At 36.5% G+C, this 15,571-nt stretch overlaps 1 protein-coding gene across 9 annotated transcripts in view; it reads right to left on the reverse strand.

Annotated features, from left to right (window-relative positions):
* The window catches only part of LOC134538265 (titin), a 358,395-nt gene that overhangs the window by 274,784 nt on the left and 68,040 nt on the right, over positions 1-15,571 (reverse strand). For all 9 annotated transcript variants that reach the window (XM_063379416.1, XM_063379425.1, XM_063379423.1 and 6 more), the window contains exons 15-24: positions 15,420-15,563; positions 14,425-14,697; positions 12,214-12,430; positions 11,338-11,485; positions 8,675-8,855; positions 7,462-7,719; positions 5,895-6,031; positions 4,316-4,577; positions 1,874-2,017; positions 345-602 (exon numbers count right to left, since the gene is read on the reverse strand). In XM_063379416.1, the coding sequence (XP_063235486.1) occupies positions 345-602; positions 1,874-2,017; positions 4,316-4,577; positions 5,895-6,031; positions 7,462-7,719; positions 8,675-8,855; positions 11,338-11,485; positions 12,214-12,430; positions 14,425-14,697; positions 15,420-15,563 (2,022 nt within the window). The remainder of the gene's footprint in view (positions 1-344; positions 603-1,873; positions 2,018-4,315; positions 4,578-5,894; positions 6,032-7,461; positions 7,720-8,674; positions 8,856-11,337; positions 11,486-12,213; positions 12,431-14,424; positions 14,698-15,419; positions 15,564-15,571) is intronic.

Consider the following 15,571-nt stretch of genomic DNA (forward strand, 5'->3'; position numbering starts at 1 on the left):
GGGTGAAAAAAAACTGTATTTCAAAATTTTTTAAAAAAGCAGACAAAAAGGCAAACATTGTTTAGAAAACAAATTGCTTTCTACAAGTTTTGAAGAAATAATGTACAGTATAACCTCGATTATTCGTGACCCGATTAACAGGGCATTCAGTTAACTAGGTTCTCAACTGAAAAATAAACTATTTTTTTGGGAAGGGGGGGGGGGAGGGGGGGGGAACAAGTCCATGAAGTGTAATTCATTAAGGAAGGGACAAGAAAGGAGTTAAAACTAAAAGCTACATATTAAAAGTAGAAACGAACAGACTGCAGCAACAAGTTCACCAAGCAAACAGGAAGTGGACTCACCGACGGTGATCGGCCGGCCGTTCCTGTACCACTCGACCTTCAGGTTGGGGTCGGTGACCGGCTCCAGCTTGCACTCGAAGTGGGCGTGCTGCCCCTCGCGGAGGTTCCCCAAGTCCTTGGGCTTCGTCGCGAACCGGGGCTTCACGTTCACCACCTCGTCCACGTACTCCGTCTTCTTGTAGCGGGACGAGTCCTCCAGGTACTGAATCTTCTCCAGGCCGGAGGGATGCTGCGACTCCAGGATCAAGTCTCGCTTGGCTGCAGGAAGCAAAAAAAAATGTGTTGGTGCGGGTCGAAAGAACAACACGGACCCATCTCTGCAAATTCTAGCAATCTCAAGCCAAAAAAAATACAATTTTTTTATGAAATCAGCAACAAAACAGAGAAAGCTACCAAACATTTCATGTTTAGGAACAAGAATCAACTTAAAAATATAACTTTATTGCGAATTCAAAAAAACATATATTACTCCTGTTCAAGAGCGTATCCAGCTCAAAATGGAAGGAGGGCAAGTTTTGGAATTATTTTTCCTTCAGGGAGAGGAGGGTCCGAGGTACCGTACAATAATCAACAATAATCTAGAAGAACGCAAAATTGTTAAAAAAAATTTTTAATAAATGTGAGAGAGTCTTTCAGTACTTACTCACCAGCAATGTGTAACAACTATCCTTAGTAACGAGCAAATTGATGTGTTCTCATATTGCAAATACACCTATAATATGATAATCGAGTCTCGTACACGAAATATAATGTAGAATTATTTAAAATAATGCTAAACGTGACAAATGTTGGCATATTGTGTTTTCAACATTTCTTGATGCCAATCACATGTAGTTTCAGCACCCGCCACTAGAATTTGTTGCCGGAGCAACTACATTTACTATTAAATCATTCAATTTGCAAAGAAAAATTTTAAATATATAAAGAAACACCTCGAATAAAAGCAGAAAAAGATTCGGAAAAATACTAAACCCAACTTTGGACATGATTTTGAAAAGAAATTTCATTAAAATACTGCCCATCTTGTTAAACTTGACTAAACAGTTAATACTAAAAAAATGTTCCTTTCGATTTGTGAACTTTGGTACGCATCATACGCCACAGATGGCAGCACCGTGGTTACACATTTCCATTCTACGTCACTTCCGTCGCATTCACAAAAATTACGCCTTACACCAAGAGCTAAGGTGTTATACATCAAAAATTGTTGACATTAGTTTGTGAGTATACGTTGCCAAATTTTTAAAGTTTTTTTTGTTTTCCCTTGCCCCTTCCTTCCTTCTTCCCCACTTCGGAAGGGGAGATGGGTTAAGCCCATGTGTGTCTGTTCTTTAAGTACCGGTTGAAAACAACTACATCAGTAACGTGTGTCTGTTCTTTAAGTACCGATTGAAAACAACTACATCAGTAACGTGTGTCTGTTCTTTAAGTACCGGTTGAAAACAACTACATCAGTAATCTAAAAAATTGGGAACATCGGCCAGAGGAGATACTAAAACGATTACATCGGTTATTGCAGCCACACGTACCGATGACCTTGACCGAGCAGGAGGTGACGGCTTCGCCGAGCTGGTTGCGTGCCTGGCAGGTGTAGACGCCGGAATCCACGGGGTAAACACTCAGCAGGTCGAGAGCCACGTAGTCAAACTCGTGAGCAGGACGGAAACGATGCCCTGTACACACCGCGAAAAAAAAACTTCTAACAGGTGAAATAAATTAATCAGTTTATTAATGAAATATCCTTTCAAGGGAGACTTTTTTTTTTTAAACAGTGTTAGTAACACAATTTGAACTGTAAATCTCTGTGTGTTAAAAACAAAATTAATTATAGTCACAGTTTTTGAGATGCTGCCAAAGACTGTTAGAATCATAAGTAGCAAAAAAATGCTAAAACATAATTTAAAAAGTAATTTTTAAGGAAGCACAAAGGCTTCGAAGGTGTAAATAAAATAAAAATACAGCAGAATGTAATACAGTGTCATTTGTTCCACTATATAGTAAAATCCTGATAGTAAATTTTTCAAAGTACTAACGAATTTTGACTAATTACAAGGAAAAAATTATTAAAAGGGTAAAATTTTATGTATTTCTAAGTTAAGTGCTAAAATTTAAAAAATTTATTATGCAGGAAATTTTCTTAAATGGGATGTTTGTAAGAGTGTTTTACTGCATTTGTATTTTTTTATCAGTGTTAAATAATTTCAAAGAAACATTTCCTTATTTTTAATATAGTGGTGAGGCAATCAAATCCTCAAATCCCATCAAATCAAAGGATTTCATATTTGAGAAAAAAATATTTGAAGAAAAATATTATAGGAAATAAAGTAAAATAAAAAATTTGACACTGGATAACATTTGAAGTTTACTGTCATTTTTATTCTTCATACCTATCATGTCACCATTCCCCAATAGTATATACAGTGTCATTTTATGTGGTGATACAAATAAAAGAAATATTTAAGGATATGTTAAATACTATGTACAAATTAGGTATAGCATTTACTGTGTGTAAGTTACAATTTTTTTTTCAAATATCTTTGTACAAGTTTGCAAGTATAAGAATTCTAAATTCCAGTACTATGGAAGAAATAAGCACATCCAACACTAGTAAAAACATGATGTAAAAATCATGTTCGAGTCATGACTTCTGAGCATGGAGACAAAAGTGGCTTACAATTTGCCGATAGGACAGTCAGAAACAGCGGATGTAAATTAAACATGTGTTTCAGTAAATTAATTATCAGATGTTAATCTGTATTTCAACACAATATATATTTTAATGTAGTATTAATGTCACATCAAACGCTTAGGGCATTTCAACTGATATATGATAAATTTAAAAACATGCTATAAAAATTTATAAACTCACCAAGGTGTCAGTCGCATCCACCATAACGCATGTTTTTGACAGTTAAAATTACCAATGAAGCCATTTATCGTTAGGGCCACGGTTTTTTCACCACAAAGCCTGCACATACAGTCTAACTCGTCGGTAGTAAGATCATAATTAACTCCGACAATTATCGGTAGTCATTTCGCTGTTGTTTCTGTGCAAAAAGGTGGTGTTCAATAAACCCTAGAATGGTAGCGCGGACATCAACAGGCACTTTGTTGCTACTAGTTATGTAAATGTTCTTCGTTGCTACTAGTTATGTAAATGTTCTTGGTGAGTTTTGCGCAGGTTTCTCTAAATCTTTTGAAAAGTGGCATGTCGAGAACAGAAGTTGCACTCATCAGCGAGACAGAACAGTCCCTCAAAATTAAATAAAAAATGTGATGAGTCGAGACAAATTTATATGGTGAGTTGCGATCCAACCGAAAAAACACCCAAAAGTATGTCAATAGACCATATAACACCGAAATGCATCAAAAAATAATGAAATTAATCAGTATTATTTAATGAACACTCAACTCAGATTACAAAAATTTAATCTTTTATATATTTAATTCAATAAATGTAAATTATTTAGCATGGAGTTGGTACCAAATAATATGTACTATACAGATTGGAAAAGAAAATTTTATATTGCACGTGCAATTAGGAACTAATTTTTACATAAAGACATTAGAACATTTTCCAAACACACATATACCGTTGATTTATTTATATTGTTTCCAGTAGTTTGACATGCTTTTTTACAAATTATTAAATTGTAAAAGTGCATCACGTGTGAGTCAAAAAAAAATTATTACTGTTCTGGTAAGGTAGGTATCATTGCACAAGTAATTGTTGAAAACCGTGCTACGTTTTATGAATAAGCCGAAGTTCATAAAAAATAAGAACAATAACACCGAAAATCTCCTTTTTTTAAAAATAAAAAAAACCGGCCTGGAAATAAAACCATATAATCTCGTCTCTGGTGATATGAGGGCAAGGTGAGTACAACAGATTAAATTCGAACAGTTTCTCCGCATCTGTACGGGGCACCGTTCGTTCGACCCCGTGCCGCTTGCTTGCCGTCGTGGCCCACCTGTGCCGACGGGCCGGCCGTTGACGAACCAGTCGACGCGGAGCGAGGGGTCGCCCACCGGCTGGAGCCGGCACTCCAGGTGGATGTTGGTCCCCTCCACGGTCTGCACGTTGTGCAGCGGCCGCGTGAACTGGGGCGGCTGCACCACCGTGACGTCCTCGGCTACCGTGCGGCGGTGGCGCGAAGAGTCCTCCAGGTACTGGATCTGCTCCAGCGCCGTCTCGTTCTGGCTCTCCGTCAGGATGTCCGACTGGCTGATCACCTGCGGGCACCACACACCACTCTCTTCTCTCGCTTCCCTCGCTTCCGCTTCGACCGCCCGTCTTCAACTTTCACTCATTTATACTACAGTAGAGCACCCCTCAACCGTAATTCCCACGAACGGAACTTTCTATATCCGGAACTAACACCACTCGCTTCTCTCACTTCCGCTTCGACCGCCCGTCTTCAACTTTCACTCATTTACACTACAGTAGAGCACCCCTCAACCGTAATTCCCACAAACGGAACTCCCTATATCCGGAACTAACACCACTCGCTTCTCTCCCTTCCGCTTTGACCGCCCGTCTTCAACTTTCACTAGTTTACACTATTTCGTTTCTATGTTTAAATCATTGTTTTCCAAAATTTATTTATTTTTTCCCCTATTAGTAGGGACCGGAAAAATTTGCGGATTCAATGGCCGCTAGGATGAACTCCACAGCTCTGATGTACACTCGGTCAAATGTCACCCACTCGTTGGCTACTGTATATGTGGGACGTCCCAACGTAGCAGCCTGTGATTCGTTACAGATTTGGTTGGGTGTCTCTCATCGGCCCCAGAGTCCCGATGATGTGTTGTGAGCCGATGGCAGAAGCAGCATTGGTGTATTAACTGTTTGAATTTCAGCATATCGCGAATTGAATCCGCGATTTTGTCAGGTCTCTACCTATAAGAAATTGTTTTAATATTGTCGGACTTTAGGTTCTTGTTATGGATGTTTTCCTGTATTATTATGTGTTGTCTTTTGTTTGTGTTGTTAGTAATTGTTCATTCTGTACTGTTCAGTTTGTTTATAATTTTTTTGCAGTATTTTATGTTCAGTGTTTGTGCCTACCACGAACATGCAATAAATTTCTTATAAATAAAAATAAATAAATAAATAATACACGAGTTCACATGAAAGTGTCATCATGTTCATGAGTGTTAAAGGACATGTTGGTTGCAAATGTGAAATGAAAAAAGTGAAGAAGGAGAGTTAACTTGTAAACTACGAAACAATCTCTGAGCAGCAAACCATACAAGTAATAATTTTAGTTTTATATTTTACTTTAACCAATTTTCTTCTAGTAGCAACTGCTATATTTTAAAAGCTTCATTCAAGTTTACTTTGAAAAATAATTATCGTTATAAACTTTTCATTTTAGCCATGTACGTCTATAATTATTAATTACTTTCTTTTGATGTAAGTTCTTTGATCACCAAATGCCCAAGCGGTAATTATGACAGCACTATTCTTGCATTTGTACATTTAAGATGTAACGATTTGATCGATATTTTGAAACTCGCTAGATCACATCGCTGGGGTATGATACGTACCCTGACAGCGGCCGATGTGTGAGCGCTGCCCAGGTGGTTGGTGGCGCGAACCGTGTACTCGCCAGAGTCCAGGGTTGTCGCGTGGACTATGTCGAGCGCAACGAACCCGAAGTCGTAGTAAGTGCGGAATCGTGAACCTGCGCGGAAAAATCAGAGCGCCGAGAAATTAACAGTGAAACACTTTCACATGTACCCAAGAGAGATATGGTTTTTCATTTATACAAAGGCAATATTTGCCTAAAAAGATATTTATTAAAATATTATTGAATATAATTATTACCTAAATATCTATGAACACAAATTATACAAACAGTACATACTCTTTTATCTGTAAAAATTCAAGACCACTATGGTGCCAGATTAGGGATCTTGCCCGATTAATGAACATCATTAAAATGTTGTTCCAGGTAAAAGTGTTATTCAAAAATTAGAAATGTGGCCTATCGTTGAATACCACTGTAACGCCGCTACAGCAATATGCAGAACAATTTTATAAACATTTTTAAACACCTATAATTATTGACAATTCTTGGAAAAAGAAGTACTTTTGTAATAATTCTAAATAGTTACATTCACAATCATTACTATTATTTATAAGGCACCTTAATATAAAGATACCAAGTATAGAGGATATTAAAACCATCAACTTCAACAAGACACATCTTTATTAGCAATCTTCGCTACCAAACTGCCAACCTCGCAATTGCAAATTCCTTGCAACTCTACCAACCTTGTAACTCAAACTCATTACATCTCCTTTTCCAACCAGAGAAAAATATTATAGATAAAGATATATTTTAAAAGTTGTAAAAACCTCCTCTATGACAGGAAAAAAAAACATTTGGGAATTACTACTCAAAATAATTCCTCATATCAAATTGTGTCCCTTTACATACACTTGAATAAAAACTAAAAAATATGAACGTGACAATTCCAAATTATAATTAATTAATGAACGCTAGGCCCGTGCAATGCTTTGACTAAGCGAATCAATTGAAGCTTTTTATAATATTTGATTTGACTTCGTCAGGAAATTTGCCATTTGTTATATCTGGAGCTTTGGTTTTGATGCAAAGCTTCGCATCTAATGTGAAGCTTCACATTTGTTGCAAAGCTTTAAAACATTGGAAGCCTCGATTATGAAAAAATTTAGTTATTTTTTTTTACTGAATAAAGTTGGTTACTTAAAAATATCAAAAGATGGCACTCCATTTTCTTTTATGAATGCTCAATATTAATATAATGCATTTTTATTTTATAATTTGTTAATCACTTAATCATATCCAACATTACAAATGCTAAACAATTATTTTTTTTTACTTTAATCTTGTATTTTATAAAAAATAAGTGTAACACAGCTTCGCTGAGAACAATACATATTCACAATTTGATTTGACTTCACAAATATTTTGAAAGTACAATTTAAAATTCGCTTTGCATCAAAAAACTTGTATTCTCACAGGCATAACTGAGCACCAACTGTATTAAGTGCTGACTCATCACTCAAAATTGTGAACATAAATTTTTTTTACGACATAATGATTTTCTCCCTATCGAGACAACTCACCAACTGTGATGGACTTCCCATTGTGGAACCACTCCACGCGCATTGTTGGATCGCCCATGGGCTCCAAGCGGCACTCGAGATGGATGTTCTTGCCTTCGTTGATGGGTTTGGGGTCGGACAGAGGTTGCACGAAGATCGGCCTTGATTTCGAGATTTCTTCGATGTGGTACTGGGGCTCCACGAATTTCGAACCCTCCAAGTGCTGAGTCTTTTCATAAGTGGCGCGATGCATGCTGGTCGTGTCGATACTCGAACGAGCTGATGATTGAAAAGAGAGAATAATAGCAACCGTTGTAATTAGTCAGTTCGTTTACGACCCGGTACCTAATGAAATTAGTTCTCACTTAACTCTATTAAAATACAATTTTAAACTATTAATTGCTTTTAAATAAACGCTCACCATATCACAAAAATACACTTTAAAAAATTGAATAAGCACGACAAAATTTAAGGAATAAGATTTAAATTCTTGATTCATAAGCAATAATACATTTTGAGGTCTTCGTACTGCAGATGAAAATTTTTGACTTAGATTGCTTCTATTGAAAATTTTCTACAGAATATTTTTATTTCCTTGTGTTCACTCTTTCAGAAAAAAACAGTGTTTGTGGTACAAAATAATATATTTGATCTGATGTTAAAAACAGTAAAATTAAAAATTTTAGAACTGATATTTTAAAATATCACCATTCCATGTGAAATCCATCGCATTCACGAAATTACTCCCACCAAATGTCTTATCCTGAGAGCTAAGGTGTTATACATGAAAAACTTTTTAACAGATGTCTGTTAGTATAAGTTACAAATTTTCTTTAACTATAGTTTTTTGTTCCCACTGGCCCCTCCCTCGAAATGCCATTGCTGCTTTTATGACTTTTGTTTTGGATATGGTAAACTAACTTAAGATATCATTAAAATGGATAAATCCATAGTACAGCTGATTACTGTGTTAGTTGAGATTGCAGGATGCCAAAAAAAAAAAAAAAATTGTGTTTTTAAGAATTATGTAACAAATCACCGATAGATATTTTCATTTTCATCCCTGAAAATTTTTCATCGAACTAGTCTGGACCAGGAACTCGTGAGTTTTAACTAGTGATGGGCAATATGGAGAAAAACAAAGACTGATATGGAACTGATTACCGATACATTTCTTTCTTAAACAGGTCTGATAACCATCAAAAGGTTGACTTTTTGGCTTGACTATACTCACTTTCAACCACCATGGTCGTTGATAGTTGCGCTTCGCCGAGTGCGTTCCTCGCTACGACTGTGTAGCTTCCTGCGTCGTCCGAACGCACGCTGAGTATGTCGAGGGCAACATAGCCAAAGTCGTGATATGTCTGGATTCTGTTGGCCGTCATGATCAGCTTCCCGTTGAAGTACCACTCAACCTAGGGAGAAATAAACATCAACCATAATGACACAGCATTATAACATGTACAACTAAAATATCTTTGGAGTAGCAGGTTTACGGATAAAATACCCAACTGTAAAGTTCATGAGCCCTTGGACTAATGGCACACAAGAACAATTTTATCACTGATGTTATTAACGGGAGCAGGTTTATTTTCCAAGAAAAAATTCTGAACGCTAATTATAATACAATAATTAGAGACAAGAGTTAATGGTTTTATTTTTTATGCCAACTTGGATTTTAAAACAAGAGATATCTGTGTTATTGTTTCGAACTCTGTTCATTCATATGGATAGCACAATTTATTTTTAAGCAAATTCAATGATTCTTACTTAACCAAAACAGTGTCATTTTGAGTGATACAATATGCACTTAAACAATATAATAATTTGTTAGAAGAACCATGTCTAACTACTGCCAACAATAAAACTAAATAGGCAACTATATGTGCGTTTGGAAAAGTATGAATAACGTAGTGTAAAAATTAGTTACTAATAACAGTTGCAATATTATAATAATCACTCTTTTTTAGTAATCACATTTTGGTACTAACTCCATGCAAAATTATTTACACTAACAAAACTGCCATAGGTAAATTAATATTTTATGATGATAATTGGGGTAACATCATTATCATCCAGTGTATTACTAAACTGTCCGAAAACTTTGATAAATATTATTTTAATTTATAGCACAGGTGTAATCCTGCATCAGGTAACAACTATGAGTTTGTTAAATTTCTATTTGAGGGAATATAAAAAAATAGTTTTCCTGTTGAAGTATAAATTCACTAGAGTCCCGTTATAGCGAGGTGTCACGGTTCCGGGTTTGATCCTCGCTATAAACGTGTCCTCGCTATTACCGAATTGGACAGATTTTGGCCCCCAAAAATTAAAATTAACCGAAAATAGCATAAAAATTGTGTTTAAACCTGTATAATTGGAAAATAACAGGTTATATTAACGAAATCTTAATTTCTGTGAGCATATGTGTGAATTCTCTTTAAAACGATACCCCATAAGTACGGATTCGATCACCGATTGCGTCAAAATAACCAGAATACCCTACCACGCCACGTAAGTATAGCATCTCAGCCCGCGGCCGACGCAGCATTGTCCTGCTATCTATTGACGCGGGCTGTCTGCTGGCGGCCATGTTGGTTAGGGATGTTGCTGACAGGTGGTGTTAGTGTAGCGCGACGATTTAATTCCGTACAAAAAAGCAGGAGTGCGGCTGCGGCAACGCACGTACGCCTCAAACGAAATAGTCGCTGGAAAACTATACTTTTCTTCATTTAAAGAAACCTGTCAACTTTTTTTGAAAATAAATTTGGGATTAAACTCAAACCATCACCACCCCTTTCCCGGACAGATACCGCAACAACTGACCGAAACAAAAGTTACAGGAAAACTGCCCTAGCGATTCGAAAATAAATACGGTAGTGCCTACTAGAGGTGTAAAAGTAACAAAAAAAATGTGTACCGCTACCCGTATGTATTCATTACTATAATTAGTACTCGTTACTATCGTTACGTTACTCGTTACTTCTGATACCGCATAACATGCTATGTTATGTTGCAGCAACGAATCCAGTCGTATTGCGTACGCGTACAGTATGCCGTCGCGTAAATAATAATAAATAGAATATAAACAATTAACAATATTTGATAATTAATAGTTTTTGTTAACCAAAAACAATTAAATCTCATTAGAGCGGCTTTTTAATATTATCTCTTTTAAGATAACAATCAAAAAACGTGAAAATACGCGATTATAAAAACAAAAACATATTTCTAATTTGTAAAAAATACGTTCTTACGTTGTTTCTGTTCCAATCTCAAACTTTGTCTACACACGGCAGACGGCACAGATAACTAACGGAAGTTAGATAAAAGAAAGAAAGGATGGGATTCTATTTTTAAAGCCACGCACTTAGGTGGCAACTGCACGGCTGAAGAATGTGACAGGCGTCAACGGCAAGATGTCTAGTGGCGAGCGAGAGGGGTGGAGATAAAGCAGACAAATAACAAAAGTGCGCTTCAAGCGCTCACGCCGTAAATTCCTCAAAAATACCTCGTTATAGCCGTGTTCTCGCTATTACCGTGCTTGCTATAACGAGATTCTACTGTAGTTAAATACGAATAAACATTTGTTTATTTATATAATTTTTTATAAACAGATATTTTATTTAAGTGATGGAAGAGTAACTTGTTCTTCTTAATATTATTATTATATGAGAAACGTGAAACTAAATGCTTGTTATATATATGATAATATGCTACATGTTTCAATTTACTATGAAAAACTTGACACACACATAAAGTTATGCTTATGTTAGGTGTTTCGAATTAGATGATTTTGAAATTTTGAGGTTTCGTGTAACATTTTCTTTGTGCTACAGTGTTTTTTATTATTATTATTAAATCAACCTCAGTACAAATGATAATACTTAATCCTACCTGAAGCGTGGAATCATTCAGTGGTTCGACTCGAGCTTCGAAATGCGCCCTCTGTCCTTCAACGATCTTGTTCGTTCCTTTCAGAGGACCCAAGAACCTCGGCTTCTGAGTCACAGTGGTTTCTTCTTGGGTGGTGCGACCATAGCGACTATAAGGAAACAAAAACAAGCAGCTACAAACAGAAATTCTCACCAAAAAAAAAAAATAATCAAAACTTTCACATAAAACATTAGGCACGTATTTACTCGATTCTAAGACACAATCAATTCTAAGATGCACGATTCTTTAAATCACGTTCAAACACTCTTATTCCAGTGACTTAGTCATTTCATTTCACTGTGGAGGGTTGAGAGCTTCATTAGCATTGTTTGTCAAAAATTGACAGTCGAACTTCAGGTATTATAGTTTTCTAAACCATTTGTCTTCCTTTTTCCTTTTGGCAGCCCCAAAAAGTACTATTTTACATCAAAGCAAAGGAAAATAAACGCAAATCATACAAATAATTATTGAAAATGTGACCACAAAACCAAGGATAACCCCTGTCACATCCAGGGGCGCAACAACGAGGAGGGGGGGGGGGGGGGCGAGGGTATTTTACCCCCCCTCTGAAACCTTGAAGTGGGGGCAAACGGGGGCAAAGAAAGTGCTGTGTAATCAATTTTTAGATAATAAAACTGCTTAAATAGCACCATTTTCCACCTTGAAATACAAATCTTCCCGAGGGAGGACCCCCGGACCCCCCGCTTCAATACGGGGGATCGATGATTCTTTATAAAAAGATATATTGCCCCCCCCTTTGGAAATTTAGTTGTTGCGCCCCTGGTCACATCAAATGAAAACGAGCCACGCCCACGGGGAAGAAGCGACCGGGCCCACCTGGAGTCCTCCAAGTACTGGATCTTCTCCAGCCCGCCTGGGTGCTGGCTGTCGACGAGTATGTCCTTCTTGCTGACGACGGTCAGCTGGGCCGACGTGGTGGCCTGGCCCAGCTGGTTGAACGCCCGGCACGTGTACGCGCCCACGTCGTGCGTGGTCACGTACTTGATGGTCAGTGCGACGTAACCGAAGTTGAAGAACGTCGTGATTCGGGAACCTGCCACCCGAACAGAACCAAAAACGATAAACTTAATAAACTTAATAAACTTAAAAAAACCTTCCTACACCTGCATTAACTCCTCTTGGTGCACGTAGAGTATAGGTATTTAGATTCTCTGTTTGTTGAAAATTGTTTTAACGCTAAAATTAACTGTAGTACTCATCTCCTGGAAACCGCTGGGTGAAAAATACCACAATTTATTTCTCGCTTATACCAAGCATGTTGTACCCTACATAACTTTAATGACATCATATACCGATTAATTAGGAATCACAATAATAATCAATTGTCTAAACTTAAAAATTTATCCTCTTAGCTTGTCCTCTATTCACATGTCATATTTTGTATTATCCAAATTTCTGTATATTTTGTGTATAGTAAATGTATTCACTGAGGTTATATAATTATGTAATTGATATTTCGCCAAGTAATGTGTCATGTTATCTTGTCTTTTAGGTATTTATTTAATATCCTGTGCAGTCTCTATTTATTGTGATAGTGTTTGTTTTTACTTGTTTTGCGTCGTGCCCACCTCTAAAGTCTCAAGACTGTATGTGGGCAAGTAACATATTTAAATAATTAAAATAAATAAAATAAAATATGCTTCCCTTCCATGAAAACCAATAGATAGAGGCCACAGATAATTTTGCTGATTCATTCCATCATAATTTTTTTTTACCTCACCGGATTTGACCAGAGAACTCCGAACTTCATGAAGCAAGTGCATTTTTGTTAGTTAAAATTGTATTTAAAAACATTCTGCATATATTTTTTTTAAAAAATTGTACAATATTCTAGCTTAAGTACTGATTTTCAAGATGGCGGCCGAACCGAAAAATGCAACTGTGATGTTATAATTCAAAATGATGGAAATTTTTTAAATTAAAATAGCATTAAAAAAAATTTTATTTTATAATTTAATTGATTTTCCTCAACTTTTTTGGATAATAATTATAATTTTTTTAGATGATGGTCATAAAGAAATTTGCAACCGTAAGGTCATAATTCAAAATGGCAGAAATTTCTATAATCCAAAAAAGTTAAAAGTCTGAGAAAAAGATTTGGCGGAAGTTTTGAGAAAACAAAATGATGTATGTGACGTCATCTAAGATGGCTGCTGGGGTCAAGGTCAAAGTCATCCAAGATGGCCACTGTGACATTACAATCCAAGATGGCGGCCAACAATCCCAATCCTCGCACCGGCACTAGGCGCAGGACTGGTTTTATATACTACTTTCCACATATACTTTATTAGCTGATTTCTTACTGTAGAACATTCCCTATTTTGAGTGGTTCGACTGATTTAGTCGCTCTACTGTTAGCTGGTAGTCAACTAGTCCAAAGTTGTAGAAGGAAGTGTCAAAACAATTGTGATCCAATCATGAAAGCAATAGAGACGTTTATACATGCTTTCAGATTATATTGCAAACCAAATTAATTCATGAAATTTTTGTGTCTCTACCAATAAACAATAAAAAGGAATACCATAACCATTTCTACACATAGTCATAGCATTATTATTAGTGTAGAAACTATAAACCTATTATAATGTTAATTAAGTTAAAATAACCAAGTTTCAAAACTTGGGTCAATCAAAGCCTCAAATCCTCACATAAAAATAATCAATAAATCATTAGTATTATAAATTATTACATTTGTTGAGGAACTAATTTTATTTAAAAAAAAAAACTCAAATGAGTAAAAAAATGGTTTTCCAAAAATTACATTTCTCTATTTTTTCCTCACTTGTTATATTCTTGACTCTCGAAATCTAAATTTTGAATGAGGCACTTTTAAGAATGAAATATGAGAAAAAGTAAATCTGACCCATCACTGTTAAATATTTTACATTTCATCAGTAGGTATCTGAACTTGTTAAATAATGTCTTGGGGACTTCTTGTAAAGTAATAAACTCTCTCACACAGCTATTCGACACTAGGAGAAGAATCTAGGCTAAGGGGCGAGGGGCGAGGGAGGGTGTCGCACATACTCGCTTCGACGGGGCGGCCGTCCTTGAGCCACTCGACCCGCAGCGTGGAGTCGCCGACGGGCTCCAGGCGCGCCTCGAAGTGCGCGAAGCCGCCCTCGCGGACGCCGAGCTGGTCCCTGATGGGGGACTTGAACTCGGGAGGGCTGGTGCTCTCCGGCACCTCCTGCACGTACTTCCGGTGCAGCTGCTGCTGGTACGCTTCCAGCTCCTCCACCTTCTCGATGTAGCGCTGCTGCTCCGGGATGCCCAGGTCTCCCGTCACGCTGGTGCGCGCTGTCGACCAATGCGTTGGTTACCCTCACACAACCTCGAGCCCGTCCGCCCGATTCCAGGGGCTCGAGTTTTACCATCCACACCACAAAGCAAGAAAGGTAAAGAGAATTCAAATCAAAATCTGAACTAAATATAAAATTATTCACGATTATTGAATATTTTTTGATCAATTTGATGATTTTTAACATACAGTAAAATATTTTTTTCCGAATTTCAAAGGTGTCCAAGAAAAATTGATGCAAAAGACAGTACAATGAAAAAGAGATAAATCTATATGAAACCATAATAAAAAGATGTAAATTTAAAGAAAAAACCTAGCAAATCATTTTCTTAAAGTAATAATTTTCAGTTTAAAAAAGTGTTTTGTTGATACAACTGATTATTTTCATAAAAAAGTATTTAAAAAGATTTAAAATAATTATTACAGAGTCCCTACTTGTTAGCTTGTTACATATAAAAACAAAAAACAATGAATGTTTAATATTGAATAAAACAAATCTAAATTTGTCAATAAATTAACTTAGCTTCATACATATCACATTTGTTTTTAATGTGTTACAATTATGTATCTGTTGGTAATGAAAAATAAAGACTAAGATTCAATTTGAAATGTCGATTTAAATGAAAAATAATTTATGGATATCAAATATTAAATTTTCACGAATACAGAATATTTTTCTAACACTCGCAGACCTCTATCCACGAGCCAACCACACACTCACCGAAAACTTTGAGCGTGGATGTACTGAGTGCTTCGCCCAAGCGATTCACAGCTCTCACGGTGTAAGTTCCAGCATCTTCAGCCCGTAGGTGCATGATGTTCAAAGAGACGTATCCGAAGTTGAAGATGGTGGTTATTCGAGAACCTACACAG

The sequence above is a fragment of the Bacillus rossius genome, chromosome 13 (assembly GCF_032445375.1).
Source record: "Bacillus rossius redtenbacheri isolate Brsri chromosome 13, Brsri_v3, whole genome shotgun sequence".
In the NCBI taxonomy this organism is placed as follows: Eukaryota; Metazoa; Arthropoda; class Insecta; order Phasmatodea; family Bacillidae; genus Bacillus; species Bacillus rossius.